The sequence below is a fragment of the Astyanax mexicanus genome, chromosome 20 (genome assembly GCF_023375975.1).
Source record: "Astyanax mexicanus isolate ESR-SI-001 chromosome 20, AstMex3_surface, whole genome shotgun sequence".
NCBI classification, from domain to species: domain Eukaryota; kingdom Metazoa; phylum Chordata; class Actinopteri; order Characiformes; family Acestrorhamphidae; genus Astyanax; species Astyanax mexicanus.
The window spans coordinates 20591669-20606543 of record NC_064427.1 but is presented as its reverse complement, the minus strand read 5'-3'; the positions used below and the strand labels follow the sequence as shown (position 1 = coordinate 20606543).

At 37.3% G+C, this 14875-nt stretch overlaps 1 protein-coding gene across 2 annotated transcripts; it reads left to right on the top strand.

Moving 5' to 3' along the window:
• The first annotated feature begins 251 nt into the window (after positions 1 to 251).
• On the top strand, positions 252 to 14574 carry ewsr1a (EWS RNA-binding protein 1a). 2 transcript variants are annotated; one of them, XM_049468649.1, is made up of 16 exons: positions 252 to 315; positions 2289 to 2325; positions 2458 to 2509; positions 3293 to 3431; positions 4251 to 4455; positions 4644 to 4948; positions 5689 to 5881; positions 8798 to 8835; positions 9665 to 9682; positions 10162 to 10277; positions 10786 to 10915; positions 11380 to 11499; positions 12126 to 12267; positions 12373 to 12467; positions 13125 to 13371; positions 14190 to 14574. In XM_049468649.1, the coding sequence occupies exons 1-16, from the start codon at positions 300 to 302 to the stop codon at positions 14227 to 14229; spliced, it is 1893 nt and encodes a 630-aa protein (XP_049324606.1). In that variant the 5' UTR covers positions 252 to 299; the 3' UTR covers positions 14230 to 14574. The 2 variants fall into 2 exon arrangements, with proteins under 2 accessions (XP_049324606.1, XP_049324605.1); XM_049468648.1 differs by having other exon boundaries at positions 4638 to 4948.
• The last annotated feature ends 301 nt before the right edge of the window (positions 14575 to 14875 follow it).

The following is a 14875-nucleotide window of genomic DNA, read 5'->3' as shown; positions in this document are numbered from 1 at the left end:
TAACAACAACATCAACTCTAAGAACTGGTCCATTTTTTACATAATATACAATATACAGTCCAAACTGTCACAGTCTGAGCTTAAATACTTATCTTAAACCTTGTTCAGAACTCTAAGTATAAATGCTGACACTTAATTTGGGTTATAGTAGAGCGTAGCGCGATTTTAAACCATTTGTAAAACTTTTAAAAATGATTTTATATAAATCGCAGCTGAATGGATGCGCCTTTGGTGCGAAGGTATCGTGCGCATGCGCAGTTCTCGCCTGTGGACTCCGGGTGAAGAAAATAGAACACGAAATGGCGTCCGCTGCAGGTAACGGTTACAATAATGCAAGAAAAACGATTATTTATAATGAAACGTAGACTATTATCATCAGATATTGGTTGAAGAATATATAAGCATATTGTATGTGATGTTTGTATCTGTATAATGTTGTTAAATCGATTATAATTAGGCTTATTTGGCTGGTTTATGAACGTGAGCATTCTACCGTTAGCTGGCTATTCAGCTATTTGAGCTAAGCGTTACCGGTAGATTGAGCTTTTTAACGCTTACATAGACATTGTCGGTCAGTATAGCTTATTTAGCTAGCTGTATTCGTGGGTGTAAAACGTTGTTTAGACATTGTGCAGTAAGCTATTTTATGTTCGCTAGCTTGTAAATTCAGTTAAACGTGATTAGAATGACTGGCTAACCTAGTTAGCTAACTAGCTAGCTCTCTAGCCCATTATTCTAAGGCGGTGGGCGTAACTAGTTAGCTAGCATTTTTGCATTTCTGACTCAAAAAAGAGAATTTAAACGCTTAAAAATCGCATTGAAATATTTTTTAGCTTGTCCTTATTATATAATATCGAAATGATCTGTGGAAAATTAGATAAATAGGTTATCTAGGTTTTTAACTAGTTATTTTTTACCACAAAACATCAGTAGGGTATAGAAGCCCATTCCCGCCGGCTAAAATAAAAAAATAAAATAAAATCCAGCACATTTTTTTGTGATATAAACAGCTTCCTTATTATTTTGAGATACTTGTTCATTATTTTGAGATACTGTTTCGTTATTTTGAGGTACTAGTATAACTTACTGTACAGAGACATAAACAGGTAAGATAAATACTAAAAAGAATGATAGAGCAGTATTACTCAATAATAGTAAGAAAATAAAATATTTTTTGTAAAAAAAAAAACACAGCACAATATCAAGCTATTGCTTCATTTTTATTTATTTTCATTTAAAAAACATTATTTATTTAAAACATTAAATAAATGTTTTTATGAATATTAAGCACCCGCCTTTTAACTGTACACGCAGCTTTTATATTAAACACATTGTCTAATCATAACCTACTTGCAAGTTTGTATTTAAGGTAAAGTTTAAAATGATGAAAATCACTGCCACATAAAAGCGCAAATGTCCATCTACTAAGATTCCCTCTGTAGCTTATATATGTAAAGATGTACAATCAGAATTACCCCCATTTTGAAAATCACATTATAACAGTAATTAATTACTGTAAACCAACAGTAAGGCATTTTGATCATCAGCCTGTTTTGAATTAACTTGCTAGTTTCTTTTTTTATTCGTTTAGTTCTGTCTTGTATATGTTTGGCTAGTAAGGATACAACATTCAGGATTAAAGAACCTTTAACTAAAGTGCCCCTTCTGAACTGAAGAAACAGATTATTTAGTTGGGAGAACTATTTGTTAAAGGAAGGGATTAGCTCATTTGTTGGAGGACTAAACTTCACAGTATTGGAACAAATTAACCTTGGTGTACTGTTTCTGTGATATGTAAAAAATTAGAGTAATGTGTATAACTTGTAGCATTAACTGTATTTAATTTTATTTTAATTATTTATCAAATTGTTTTTTTTATTGATTGACACATTAGGATACAATTGTGTATTCTCTTAAGTAAGGCTGAAATAATGCAGAATCTTTTTGCCTTAGGTGGGCACAATTAATATGAATTTTAACAGTATTTTTTTAATAAGTAGTTTAAATTCTGTCTATAAAATAAGCGCATCATGTCAAAAGTGGCTCTGCTTCTTCAGCTGATGAGGGAGTTCTTCTAGGAACTAGGTAATTATGAATTTCTCATGTGTATTCTCAGGAGTGTTATAACACCTCTGGTGTATGCAATAATTGTTTTGGGATGCACAATAATTAATAATAGCCATAAAAAACAGTCAGAAGGGCTGGTAGGTTTTCGTTTTATTTCTTCTAGGTTGTATGTATGGTATAAACATAATTTTTTACACTGACTGTGTTTTTTATTACCACAGATTATAACAGTTACGGGCAGGCCGGAGGCCAGCAAGGGTAAGAATACTGCTTTTAAGTATAGAAAATATTAATTAATTAATATAAATTAATATTTATATATAATTGTTTCTGAATATATATATATAATGGTTATTTTGCTTGTTAATGTTAGTGTATTTTTTTTTCCAGGTACAGCTCCTATGCTGCCCAGCCCTCTCAGGCCTACGGACAGGGTGCCCAGGTAACACACTCAGATAATTTATTCCTATTTTAAAGGATCAGTCAGTATGGCTACATGAGTCCACTTTCCAAACACCTGATTAAGTTTCCTGCACTAGCCACACAGTGGCAAGTGACAACAAGTCTTACTCTGTAAAGATGTACGTTTCAGTGTCCAAAATGTCTCTGTCTACTACACTATTGGAGGTGTTAAATTACTCAGCTTTGGTTAGCAACCTTACTGAAGCTCAGTGATTACCTGTTCAACAGAAAAATAGCCAGCTCACCCGTTTCCATGGCTGTAGCACACTGTTTGCATGCTGATGTGTTCTATACCTGGTAACCCTGAGTGTGGAAATGGTACTAGGGGAATGGATGCACTACATATTTGAACACAGTTCACAGTTCAAATATTGCAGCTGAATCTTATGCTCTGCTGGGAAGAGGTGTCCGTGCTTAAACTCATGTTTCCTTAATATCTGATGATGCATCCTGATCATGTAATAAAGAACTACAGAAAATTTAATCCGTAATGGGCCTTTAAAGCCTCTGGTTATAAGCAAGTTAGTGTTAAATACTCCTGACATTAAAAACAGTAAAAGAATGTATTTTAAATCTATTTTTTCCCCAAAAAACACACAGAAAATTATGTTATATAAAAAAGTATATAACTGTGTCGGCTGAGTTTTGTATCTTTAAAAAAAAATGTCCTAAATGTTCTATGTTCTTAATATTAATGTGCACTGAGTTTTATCTAGAGTCTTGGGAATGTGAATAAGCTTATGATGCGCTTCTGTTTCTCCAGCAATCATACGGACAGCAGCAGGGCTATGGCTCATACACCCAACCTGCTGATTCAGCCTACCCTCAAACTGGCAGCTCATCTGGGAGTTACGGTCAGCAGGCTTATGGGTCGTCATATGGGCAGCAGCCACCAGCCAGCAGTAAGTCATTCATCATGGATTTAAACTGTTATACAGATTTGACGCTCCAGTGTTAAAAAGCAAGTTTTTAATTAAGTTGATGTCCTGTACTGATCTAAAGTTGTAATTAGTTGTAATGTAGAATCTAATGGTAACATTTAAAAAAATATTTTTCATACTAATGAGTAATTTAGGAATTTGTTAAAGTACATATTCTTTGTGTTAGACTAGATTCTGTACTGGCATTTTGTATATGTATATATTTCAAAAATGAATGAAAACATTTTTTTTCTATTAATAAAAACTAAATAATTATGGATGCACTGAATATTTGGCAACGGAAATTCGGCCAAAAAATGGCAAAACAAAAGCTACGATGTGAAAGCTAGCATAAGATGTACAATTAAGTGATTTAACAAAAATTTAAATTTTTGGCCAAAATTGAAGAGAATAAAACATTCGACTGATTACCAAACTTTATTTCATTGCAATACAGCTTTTACTGTATTAAATACTTGACCAATTTTAATTTATGACTAAAATAGCCCTGCTGATGTACATTTATGGTAAGTGTCGCACTACCAGGGTACATTTATGACTGAAATTACATCGCTGAGGTGAATGTATTGTTTTGGTGTTGAATAAATATCTTTAGGTGACAGTTTTTTTTTTGTTTGTTTTTTATTTTGTTTTTTAAGCAAAATAATTTAGTCTATTTAATTATTTCAGTAGTGCAATGCCATTTTTTGATGTCCCTCAAAAATAAAAATGAGTACACCACTAGTAAACAATTGAATAGTATATCAAGCTATAAAAACTTTTTGTGTGTAATGTGTGTAGGTGGCTACAGCGCTACCCCTGCTGGCTCACAGGGCTACAGTCAGCCTGTACAGGGATATGGAGCCAGTGGCTATGATGCCTCTTCAGCTACTGCTGCTTCATCCTCCAGCAGCAACCAGACCTCATACGGTGGCCAGGCCGGCTACGGAGCCCAGCCTGCTTATCCTGGATACGGACAGCAGCCCGCATCCTCCGCACCACCCAGGTGATCTGCCAGCTTTCCACTCTGTGACATTTAAATACTGGATTTTAGATTAACTTCCCAGTTGCTTTAGCATTAGGCTCTTGTGTTTTCAATTTATATTTTATTGGATTTTTATTTTATTATAAGCATATTTAAAGCTGTTAGTCGCCTTATTATTATTTACTTTACTTGTTTTGTCTTAGTTACAGTTCTAGCAGCCAGCAGCCTTCCAGCTACGAGCAGAGCTCCTACTCCCAGCCTCCCCAGCAGGGGTCATACTCCCAGCCGCAGCAGGGCGGCTACCAGGGCCAGCAAGGCTACGGCCAGCAGAGCTCCTACAGCCAGCAGGGCGGATATCAGCAGCAGGCCCCGCCTCAGCAGCAACAAGCTCCGCCTTCCAGCTATGCTCCTCCCTCTGGGTCCTATGGTCAGCCTCCCTCTAGTCAGTATGGGCAGCAGAGCAGCAGTGGAGGTGGATATGGCCAGAGTGACTACAAGCCACCCAGTCAGTATGGTATGTCTGTGCTGCACTTTACACCAGATCTGTATTGGCCTGTTGTGTGTTGGATCAGAATTGGAATATACTGTATTTTACCATGCGAAAGTTAGTAGAAGATCTATAAGGTGTTTATGGCCAAAACTGAACAAATACCAAACTTGTTTTTTGGCAGATTTTCAATTATTTGGCCACTTTTTTCACCATTGCATGAACAAATAGCCTAAATGTGTTTTATTTTGTTGTTTGTTCGAAAAAAGACTAGTGCAAAAGTACTGAACACTTGAATGAATTAAACAATGTTTTTAAATAAATGGTTAGCGATGCACCAATTATTTGGCAACTGAAATGTTTTGCACCAAAAATGACATTAAATGTTTACCAAATTTTAGCCTGTAAAAGCTAGTATAAGATCTACAAAATGTTAGCTAAAACTACACAAAATGAAACATTCGACCGAATACCAAACATGGTTTTTGGGAGGCCACTTTTTTCCTGCCCTGCTAAAGCTAGTAAAGTTAAGCAGCTTAAAATAAACACTGACAAAATGAAATAGTTCTCAATAATTCGCCAGCTAGTATAGTTGTATATATATTCCGTCTTCTGTAATTTGTGTTTATCTATCTCCTGCTCTGGCTGCCTGCATGGATGTTTCTTTTTTATATCTCTGTATTTTGATCATCTCTTGTATAATGTAAAAATGCTGGACTCTTATTTGTTGTATTTATGGTATTTTCCCTTTTTGTCTCTCCTGGCAGGTAACTATAGGCAGGACCACCCGAACGGCATGGGTAGTGGCTACTCGGGCCCAGAATCCGGTGGCTATGGGGGTCCTGGAGAGGGCCGTGGAATGGGAGGGGGGGACAGCCGTGGGCGTGGCCGTGGTGGGTTTGACCGGGGCATGATGCGAGGTGGCGGAATGCGTGGCGGCATGGGCCGTGGAGGCATGGGGTAAGTGTGAGTGTGTGTTTACAGAAAAGTTCACCACACTTTCTTCCTTACAGAAGCTGCAAACGGCCATACAGGGTCTGAGAGCTTTAAATAGATCCTAATAGGGTTTAATACTGTTAGTGTGATTTATCAGTTATTTTGTATCTTAAAATCTTTCCGACAAAATGCTAAGTAGTTCCAAAATAGATCAATATTAAAAATTCATAATTTATAGAGTAGGCAGGGTATCAGTATGTATGGTTAGTTCTCTGTATGCTGCTCTCAGCCCTCACTAACATGGCCGAAGGTAAGAAGTTATTTTGGGGTGAACAATAAAAACATATTGACAGATATTTTTGTATGGTATTAAAAACTCAATTTGGTGTTTATATTTTCTACAATACAAAAGGTACAATTTCCTGCAAATGCAGGAATGTTACAGCTTTATAAGCTTCACTCTTGGGGTTTATTGATCTTTAAAGCTTGTATCAATGTTTACCATACATTGCTTATTGCATTTGAGGGGAAAAATAAGGAAAATGCAACAATTATTGGTTTGTTAGGTCAGGAATCATTTATGTAAATCAATTACTCAACTATTTAACTCTTAAAGCACCCTTAATGGCTGCTTTTGGCCAGCAGTGCATGTGTACATTGAAATCACTGGGATTTTTTGAAGCACTAAAATTTATACGGATTTGTCATCACAGCATCTGTTTAGCAAACAATACAATTAGGTTTTATATTCCTCTCCAGATTCCAGAGGTATGCAAAGAGTATGATAATGAAATTTCCACAATAATACTTTGGTCAAAAAAGTAATTTCAAGATAAAGTGTCTAGTCTGTTTAGCCAATCATAAAATTATTCTCTATTTTCCTCTCCAGATTGAACATATTCAAAGGGTTTGATAAAGCAAAACTGACAATAAAAATGTATTTTTGACAAAAAATCCTTTAAGATTGTAAAGTAAACACAACAGTATTACATGATACAATTTTTCCAATGGGTTTGCAAATATCATCAATTGTATGAGTTGAAAGGGTGGTATTTGAAAGTGAATGCAGTGTTTTTAATGGTTTAAAAATCTCATTTTCTGGGTTTTTCAATTGTGCAGACTTCTCATTTTGGTAAACAATATACAAATGCAGTTCACATCTTGGGTAAAATTCTCCTACTCAGAAGGTTCTCCTGCTTTTTTGTTTAGAAAGTGACTGATAGTTTGGTAAGCGTAACACCAGTACACTGCATCCATTTTCTTTTTCCCCCTCATGAATTATGGGAATAATATCTCTTTATATTATTCATAAAGTGTGTATTGCATTTGTCTCTTGTGAATTTGAATATGAACAATTTTCCTTTAACATTCTTTGTCGCATTTATACGCTGCAGGTAACAAAGTGAGAGCCATGTTAACACAGCAATACATTTACAGTACCGCTACTCAGTTCAGTCTGGCCCGGCAGCCTTTTCAAATGGGGACATAAAGAGTTGGTGGCGTCATTTAAAGCGGAGCGATGGGTCAAGTGTCTAATCCCTTCAGGGGGGATCACAAAGAAAATTGATGTGTGTTTTATTTTAAAGAAAAAGAGAAGAAAACTTGTAATGGTAATTTTGAACATGTTTGATAGCATTTTACGTTGTGTAATATTTATTTCTGAAACGTGTAAACAGAAATGGTGTAATTTATGGTTTTGGGGATGCACCGAAATTTTTGAGGGGTACAATTTTCATTATTATTGAGTAAATTGAGTTGCCCGTATGTGTTTTGTATATAGAAAAGGCTATTACAAAACTACAACACATTTCGAATACATGCCTAAGCAAGCATACCAACAAGGATCAATACAATTACTTTAGCAGCCCAATTGTAGTCATACATTAGCCTCTGCAGTGCAATATTGGTTACAAATTTACCTCAGTAGTGCTACTGTGACTGCATTAATCCAGAGTGAGGACAAAGTTGCACAGAGAAAGCCAGCAGCCAGTGTCTTGTAAATAAACAATAAAATGATGAGGCTATAAGTTAGCTTGACTTACAAATCTATATTTTTCTGGTCCTGTACAGCTTGCAGCTGTCAAAGCGCAATTTGTAAAGAAGTCATAAACTAACTCTATGATACATTATGCTGTACACTTTATTTCATTTGATTTAATTTGTGCAAGTTGAGTGTGAAAAAATGAACGGGAAAGCAGTGTGGTTCTGCCAGCGCTGCTAAAAAAAAAAAAAAAAAAATAGCGTTATAGTTTGGGTGTGAACTATTCCAGCTTTTTACTTATGTTCAGTTTCCAATATTATAATATTCGGTGCATCCCTGGTTTTTGTTTTGTTTTTGTTTTTTTTGTTTTGTTTGACTGAAAGTGCATGTGTATCAGCTTTGTGTAAGAAGATTGTTTCAGATGCAGCTAAAACATGTTAGACTTAGATTTGACATACGATTAATATGAGTGATTACTAATGCAAGGGTGCTGATGACGATCATCTTCAGGGAATTTCAGAGCATTGTATGCAGTTTTTATAAAAATTGGTATTACTGTTGATGGGCTGCACCTGAAACAATTAAAACAACTTTTTGTGTATCTAACAAAATTATTATTGGGGTTTTCCACCCCTGTGGTAATGTAATAATAAAGAATCCCCCCTTTTTTTTATTAACATTCAATTCAGAACCTCATCACTGTTCAGCCACGATTATGTAAATAACTACTTTATTAAGCCACAGGATTCACAAGCTTTTTGTCATTAGAATAATTTCTCCCCATATAACTGTATATAATTGTAACTAGTAGGGGGGGTTAAGGGTATTGTTGGGGGGGGGGGGTATAGAGCCAGAAATGTACAGTCTCCCCCACCATAGCTCCATAATTCCCATTTTTGTGGTACTGAAGTGGCTGTTTAAAGGGAAAATCGCCTTCATATCTCCGCTTATTCCCCCAGCACCGCTGGAGACAGAGGTGGCTTCATTAAGCCTGGTGGTAAGTTTTAATGAGAATTACAAGAGCATACACTAGTTTTTAAAGTGATATATATATTTTTAAATCTTCGTGCTTCCATATTTCATGGGTATTGATATTATTGAGGGGAAATCTTTCTACTGTATTATTTTATTGGTTTGGGGGAACAAAAAAAACAACAACAACAAAACTATACAGTAATTCACACTGCCGGCTAGAGTTTTAAGGGTTTTCACTCTTAAGGTTGACTCTTATATAAAGCATTATGGGTTATATGGTAAAAACATTTTATGGTAAACAAAAAAAAAAAATCTAATCAAGTCCTGGACTCCTTCAGTCAGCGTTCTTCAGCATTTTATTTAGGTTTTAATGGTAACTGACCATGTGTCACACTTTCAGTGTTTATTGCCTTCTATTTCAATATGAAATTAAGGTATGGAGTCCAGTTTGGGTCCCTGGTTTTCAGTGGTCTTGAACATTTTTATATATATGATATATTTTATGGCACACTTGCAGGGGAAAAAATAACAGAATAAAAATAGGATAAAAAGGGATGGAGAACAATGTATATGGTATTTTTTAAAGAGTTTTTAGAGATATTCCATGATTTATGCATTATATTCCTGATATTTCTTGATATTCATGCCACTTTGTGGTGTAACACAGTGGGAACCTTTCCTCCCTTTATGGCTTTGAATAAGGAGCAAGTGTGCCGAGGAGAGATGGTTACCTGGGAGGTGTTTAACCTGGAATTAATAGCACAGTGTTGTCAGGTGCTCAGGAAGCAAAGCGTGAAGACTAACTTTATCTTTCTCTCTCTTCCTTCCCTCGTCCTCGTGTTTGATGGCAGGACCAGATTCAGAGATGGGTAAGTGCTCAGCTGCTCCCCTTCATTTATTTAGTCAGTTTTCATAATTATTTTTTTTGAGGTTGTTTGTGTGGGGGCACAGAACGGTCCAGTGGTCTAAAGCGGTGCATCTATGATCGGGAGATTGCTGGTTTGAATCCTGGTCATGCAGCTTGCCATCAGCTGCCGGAGCCTTGAGAGAGCACAATTGGCCTTGCTCTTTCTGGGTGAGGACAGTAGATGGTGCTCTTCCCTCTCATCACTCCTAATGTGATGTCGATCAGCGCAAGGCGTCTCTGAGCTGATGTATCTGAACTGTGTGCTAGTCTTCACCCTGAAGGCGTGTGCTTCACCCTCCTTGTGTTGGGCCATCACCTGTGATGGGGATATACAGTTCCTATAGTGCCTGAACGTATGGAACAATTGGTCTAACTAAATTGGAAGAAAAATGTATTAATTGTAATTAATTTTGGATTAATTAATTTGTTTGTGTGCTTTAGGAGGTCCAGAGGAGCAGGATGACTCTGAGAACAGCACCATCTACATCACTGGTCTGACTGAAAACGCTACGTTGGATGAAGTGGCTGACTTTTTCAAGCACAGTGGGATCATCAGGGTGAGAGGAAATGACTGTTCTTCTGTTGGTCAATGGTTGTCAGTTTTTGCCCAATCCCATTTCTCTTTTGTACCCTACCCCTTGTTTTCGAATGTAAACCTTTGACTTATAACAGAGTTAAAAAAGGAAAGAGGTGAAATGTCCCCTTTAATAGAAGAATTGGAACAATCCTTCAAGCTCCTAATACAGAGATATGTAGCAATGGAGTGCTAAAGTTCAGCAACCTAACTGCTGCTGCTTAACTAGTTAACTTTAGGGCTTCATTGTACGGTTTAATTGTATGTATGGGGACATGCTGCCTCTAACAGGTAGTAGATGAGATGGGTCGGGGAATACTTTAATTTGTGTAGGACAGGAGACCCCCAGGGCTGCTGTATTGGATTGCCCTGTAGTGCTTTTTCAGCAGACTTTTACTGTCTAAGAAAAGGTTGTTTTAAAATAAATGCATCAATTAAGGTAAATGGGGAATATCCATCCTTAAATAACCTCCTGTTTCTTCTTCCTCCAGATTAATAAGCGTACTGGCCTTCCTGCTGTGAACATTTACACTGATAAGGAGACGGGCAAGCCGAAGGGAGATGCCACCCTGTCCTACGAGGATCCCCCATCTGCCAAGGCGGCTGTGGAGTGGTTCGATGGTACTTTTTTTAAATTACTGTATACGTTTTACACAGTGTTCATACAGTAAAATGATTACTTGTTTGTATGCCTGTATTAGTTTTCCACTCATGTATGCAGACCTACACATACAGATGCAGTCCAAAAAAATTAAATAACATTAAAATGTTACTTTATTTCTGTACTTTAGTTCAAAATGTGAAACTCATATATTATATAGAGGAATTGCACACAGTGATCTATTTTAAGTGTTTATTTCTTTTATTGTTGATTATGGCTTACAGCCAATGAAAACTCATAGTCAGTATCTCAGAGAATCTTAATATTATATAAGGCCTACATAAGTATAAGTCAGTTTAAGTTGAATCTGTTGTATTAGTTTCTCCTCTAAATTTAATATGTCCTTTTCAACCTTATAATTCTAGATGTCTTTGTTTAGACAGTAAATCCTGACTGTGTGATTCTGAACTCTGATTCTGAACAGGTAAAGACTTTCAGGGGAAGAAACTGAAGGTGTCGATGGCTCGCCGGAAGCCCATGATGGGGATGATGCGTGGTGGAATGCCAATGAGGGGAGATCGTGGTGGCATGATGGGACGAGGAGGTAAATTATCAGCACCGTTGTGTGGGTGGCTTAGTGGTTAGCATGTTTGTCTCCCAGCTCTGGGGTCTTGGGTTTAAGTCCTTTTCTGGGTAAAGTGTCCATGTTCTCCTCCCACAGTCCAAAACATGGAGATCAGATCAATTGGGTACTCTAAATTACCCAGAGCTCCTCAGTGCTGAATGCATTTCTCCAGATGGACGGTGGTTTCCGTTTGAGAGTCTGCTGAGCGCGATTGGCTGCCACTTCTCACCAGTGTGTGTTGATGAGTGCTGAGTGTAAATGATTGTTTTTAAAACTACATAGGCACTATATAAGTATAACTTTGTTCATTCGCAATGTGTTCACGCACAATAGTCACATAAATATTAAGATTTGGTGGAGTGGCACTCTTTTAAAAACTTTTTACCTTTAGATTTGTTTTTATTTTTGCACTTAATAATCTAAAGAGTAAGTTTGGCTGCTGTTGTTCATCCTTTCTGTCTATAAACAATATAATCTGGCCACTGAGAATGACCCGGCTGCTTCCTTCCAGTCTTCCAAGCATTAATGTGATGCATTAAAAGCCGAACAAGTAGGGGAACACAGATACACAACCACTTTGCCTAAAGTACGTTTCCTGCCCACAGGGATGATGGGGCGTGGTGGAATGGGCCGGGGAGGAGACCGTGGAGGATTTGTGCCGCGTGGAGGGCCGAGGGGAATGGGCCGTGGTGGCCCAACTGGAGGAAACATGCAGCAGCGGGCTGGAGACTGGCAGTGCCCCAATGCGTAAGGATCTGTGTTCTATACTATTGCCGTTGCTGTGTTTACAAACACTGTTTTATATAATATCACAAATACAATTTTTCTGTTTTTCTTCTCGGTCCATCATAGTGGCTGTGGAAACCAGAACTTTGCTTGGCGGATGGAATGTAACCAGTGTAAGGCACCCAAACCTGAAGGCTTTGGACCACCGCCCTTCCCTCCAGGTAAAGGGATAGCTTTCTTTTCGTCTTTCTTTCAGTGACAAGAGCTGCAGATAAGAGGGGTCCTCTAATTTCAACCATTTCTGCTTAAAATACTATTTTATTTATGTATTTTCAGCTACCTTACATATATACATAAGCATTATTTTAAAAATACTCTTTAACATGATATTGATGCTGGTAATGTTAGTAATAATGCGTATTTTTGGGTCACTTGGCTTATTTTTATGTACTACATCTTTTCTTGCACCGCCTATTGGAGACATGGTGTTTCTGCACTGTGTCTACGGGATCCAGTGTCTCCCAGTGCTGTACAATAACATTGCATTTGTCCTGTGTGAGCAACCATACAATAATTATGTCAGGAAACCATGGCTGTACCCTTGTTCACTTCGATGTAGGCATCCTAAGAAGTGCATATCATTAAAATTGAGGGGAAAAAATTGCGGTTTAAAAATATAATATAATGTTTACATAAAAATAATGTTTTAAAGTGTTGGTCTAGGGTGGGAGCTGACATGTTGGGAATTTTCTTCAAGTGAAGGAAGCGAATGAAAGGAAACTGCGCAATAGGTGAAACTGGACAATAATATGGGGCCGGCATGTTAAGTGTTTAACAATAATTGAGTTCTGATCTTTATATGTTTTCGCTGTGTTTAGGTGGTGAGCGAGGCCGAGGTGGTCCCGGGGGGATGCGCGGTGGACGGGGAATGGACCGGGGTGGACCTGGAGGCCCTGGAGGTCCCGGCGGTTTCCGTGGTGGAAGAGGAGGAGACCGTGGCGGCTTTAGAGGCGGGCGTGGCATGGACAGAGGCGGTTTCGGTGGCAGGGGCCGGGGTGGCCCACCCATGGATGATATGGGACGAAGAGGGAGAGGAATGGGCCCACCAGGCAAAATGGACATGAAGTGAGTATAGTAGTACAAATCTGCACACGCGGCCCTTCAGTTTAAACTGTAATATACTGTAATATACAGCTTTAGTAGTAGCTGTTATATATATTTTTTTCAAACCAGAATAGTAGGTGTGAAAGATACTGTGAACCATGGTCCTGACTAGTGATGGGTCGATATGGCCCTAAAATAGTATCCCAATATTTCAGTGTGTTTTTGTGATAATTATATTCCTGCCAATATAATAAAATATTTGAATTAAAAGTCATTTATAGAATGCACTACTGCAACAAAATGAATATTAATGTTTATTTAGAGATATTACAGCATACAACACACCCCTAATTTGGATTTTCATCAAATTGTAACAGAAATAAATGATTCAGCATGTCATGATACTAATAATGCTCTTTATATATCCAGGATTGAAGTAAAATAAATGATACTGAACAGATATAATCTGTCTCTAGTATATATTATGATTATTATTTAAAGGAAAATGATAACAGTGTTGCTGTTGGAAGCAAAAGGAAGTTTCAAAGAATTGTACCTCATGAACTATATGGTCCTAAATTAAATTGAACTATTTTAGGGTATTTTTGCTATAATAATATTACAGCACACTACCAAAACTTTGGTCAGGACCAAAAGAAATGATCTCTTTCCAAATCGGCTGAATCGTGTTTTGGTTTGTTTAAAGACTTAACCATCCAATAAAGTGTCCAATAAAATGTTTGACACATGGCTGTTTATCAGAAGTTTTAAACCTTATTTGTGGCTGAATAGTACAGTGTATTATTAATTTAATAATATATCTTGTATCTTGTCCTCAGGGGAGATCATCGGCAGGAGAGGAGGGAGAGACCGTACTGAAGGACGTCTCTCTGAATCCCCCTCTTCGTGTGTTTCAGCAGATTTTAATGGTGTAATTCTGTATTTATAATGGTTAGTTTGGAGGTCTCGGCCGCTCTGCAGGCGGTCTGTAGTAACACTTTTATTTTTTTATTAGGATTTCTGTTTGTTTCTGTGCTGTTTTTCTGTGCTGGAGCTGATGGTGTGTCAGGATGCCGTGCATGCAGTTCTGTGTACAGATGGATTGTGGAAGATCTTTATTGTGCAACGATCCGTTTCTTTTTTTATGCTTACTCTCCTGTTTTGCTTTACCTGCTTCTGATCCTGATCCTGCACCACATGTTCAATTAAAAAAAGTTCTGACTACTTCTGATTCTGATTTGTTTTCTGTGTGGAGTTTAGTCTGGGTTATATTTGATCAAATCAAATCGGATTTATTGTCAAATCACAGTGTTATCACAGAGTTACAGGTGAGTGAAAAACTTGGGTGCAAATTCCCACTAGTATACAGAGAACATTATTTACAGTATTGAGTAGAATAAGTAAACTAAAATGAGGAAAAATATGCAATTCCCTTTAACGGTATACTCAATAATTTACACTATGATAAGATTACAGTAGATTTTTTTTACATTTTTAAGTAGTTTAATGGTGGATTAATCAAAGT

Coding starts and splice junctions, on each gene's coding strand:
- ewsr1a (XM_049468648.1), top strand. Junction 4,949..5,688: donor CAAGCCACCCAGTCAGTATG/GTATGTCTGTGC, acceptor CTCTCCTGGCAG/GTAACTATAGGCAGGACCAC. Junction 12,268..12,372: donor GACTGGCAGTGCCCCAATGC/GTAAGGATCTGT, acceptor GGTCCATCATAG/TGGCTGTGGAAACCAGAACT.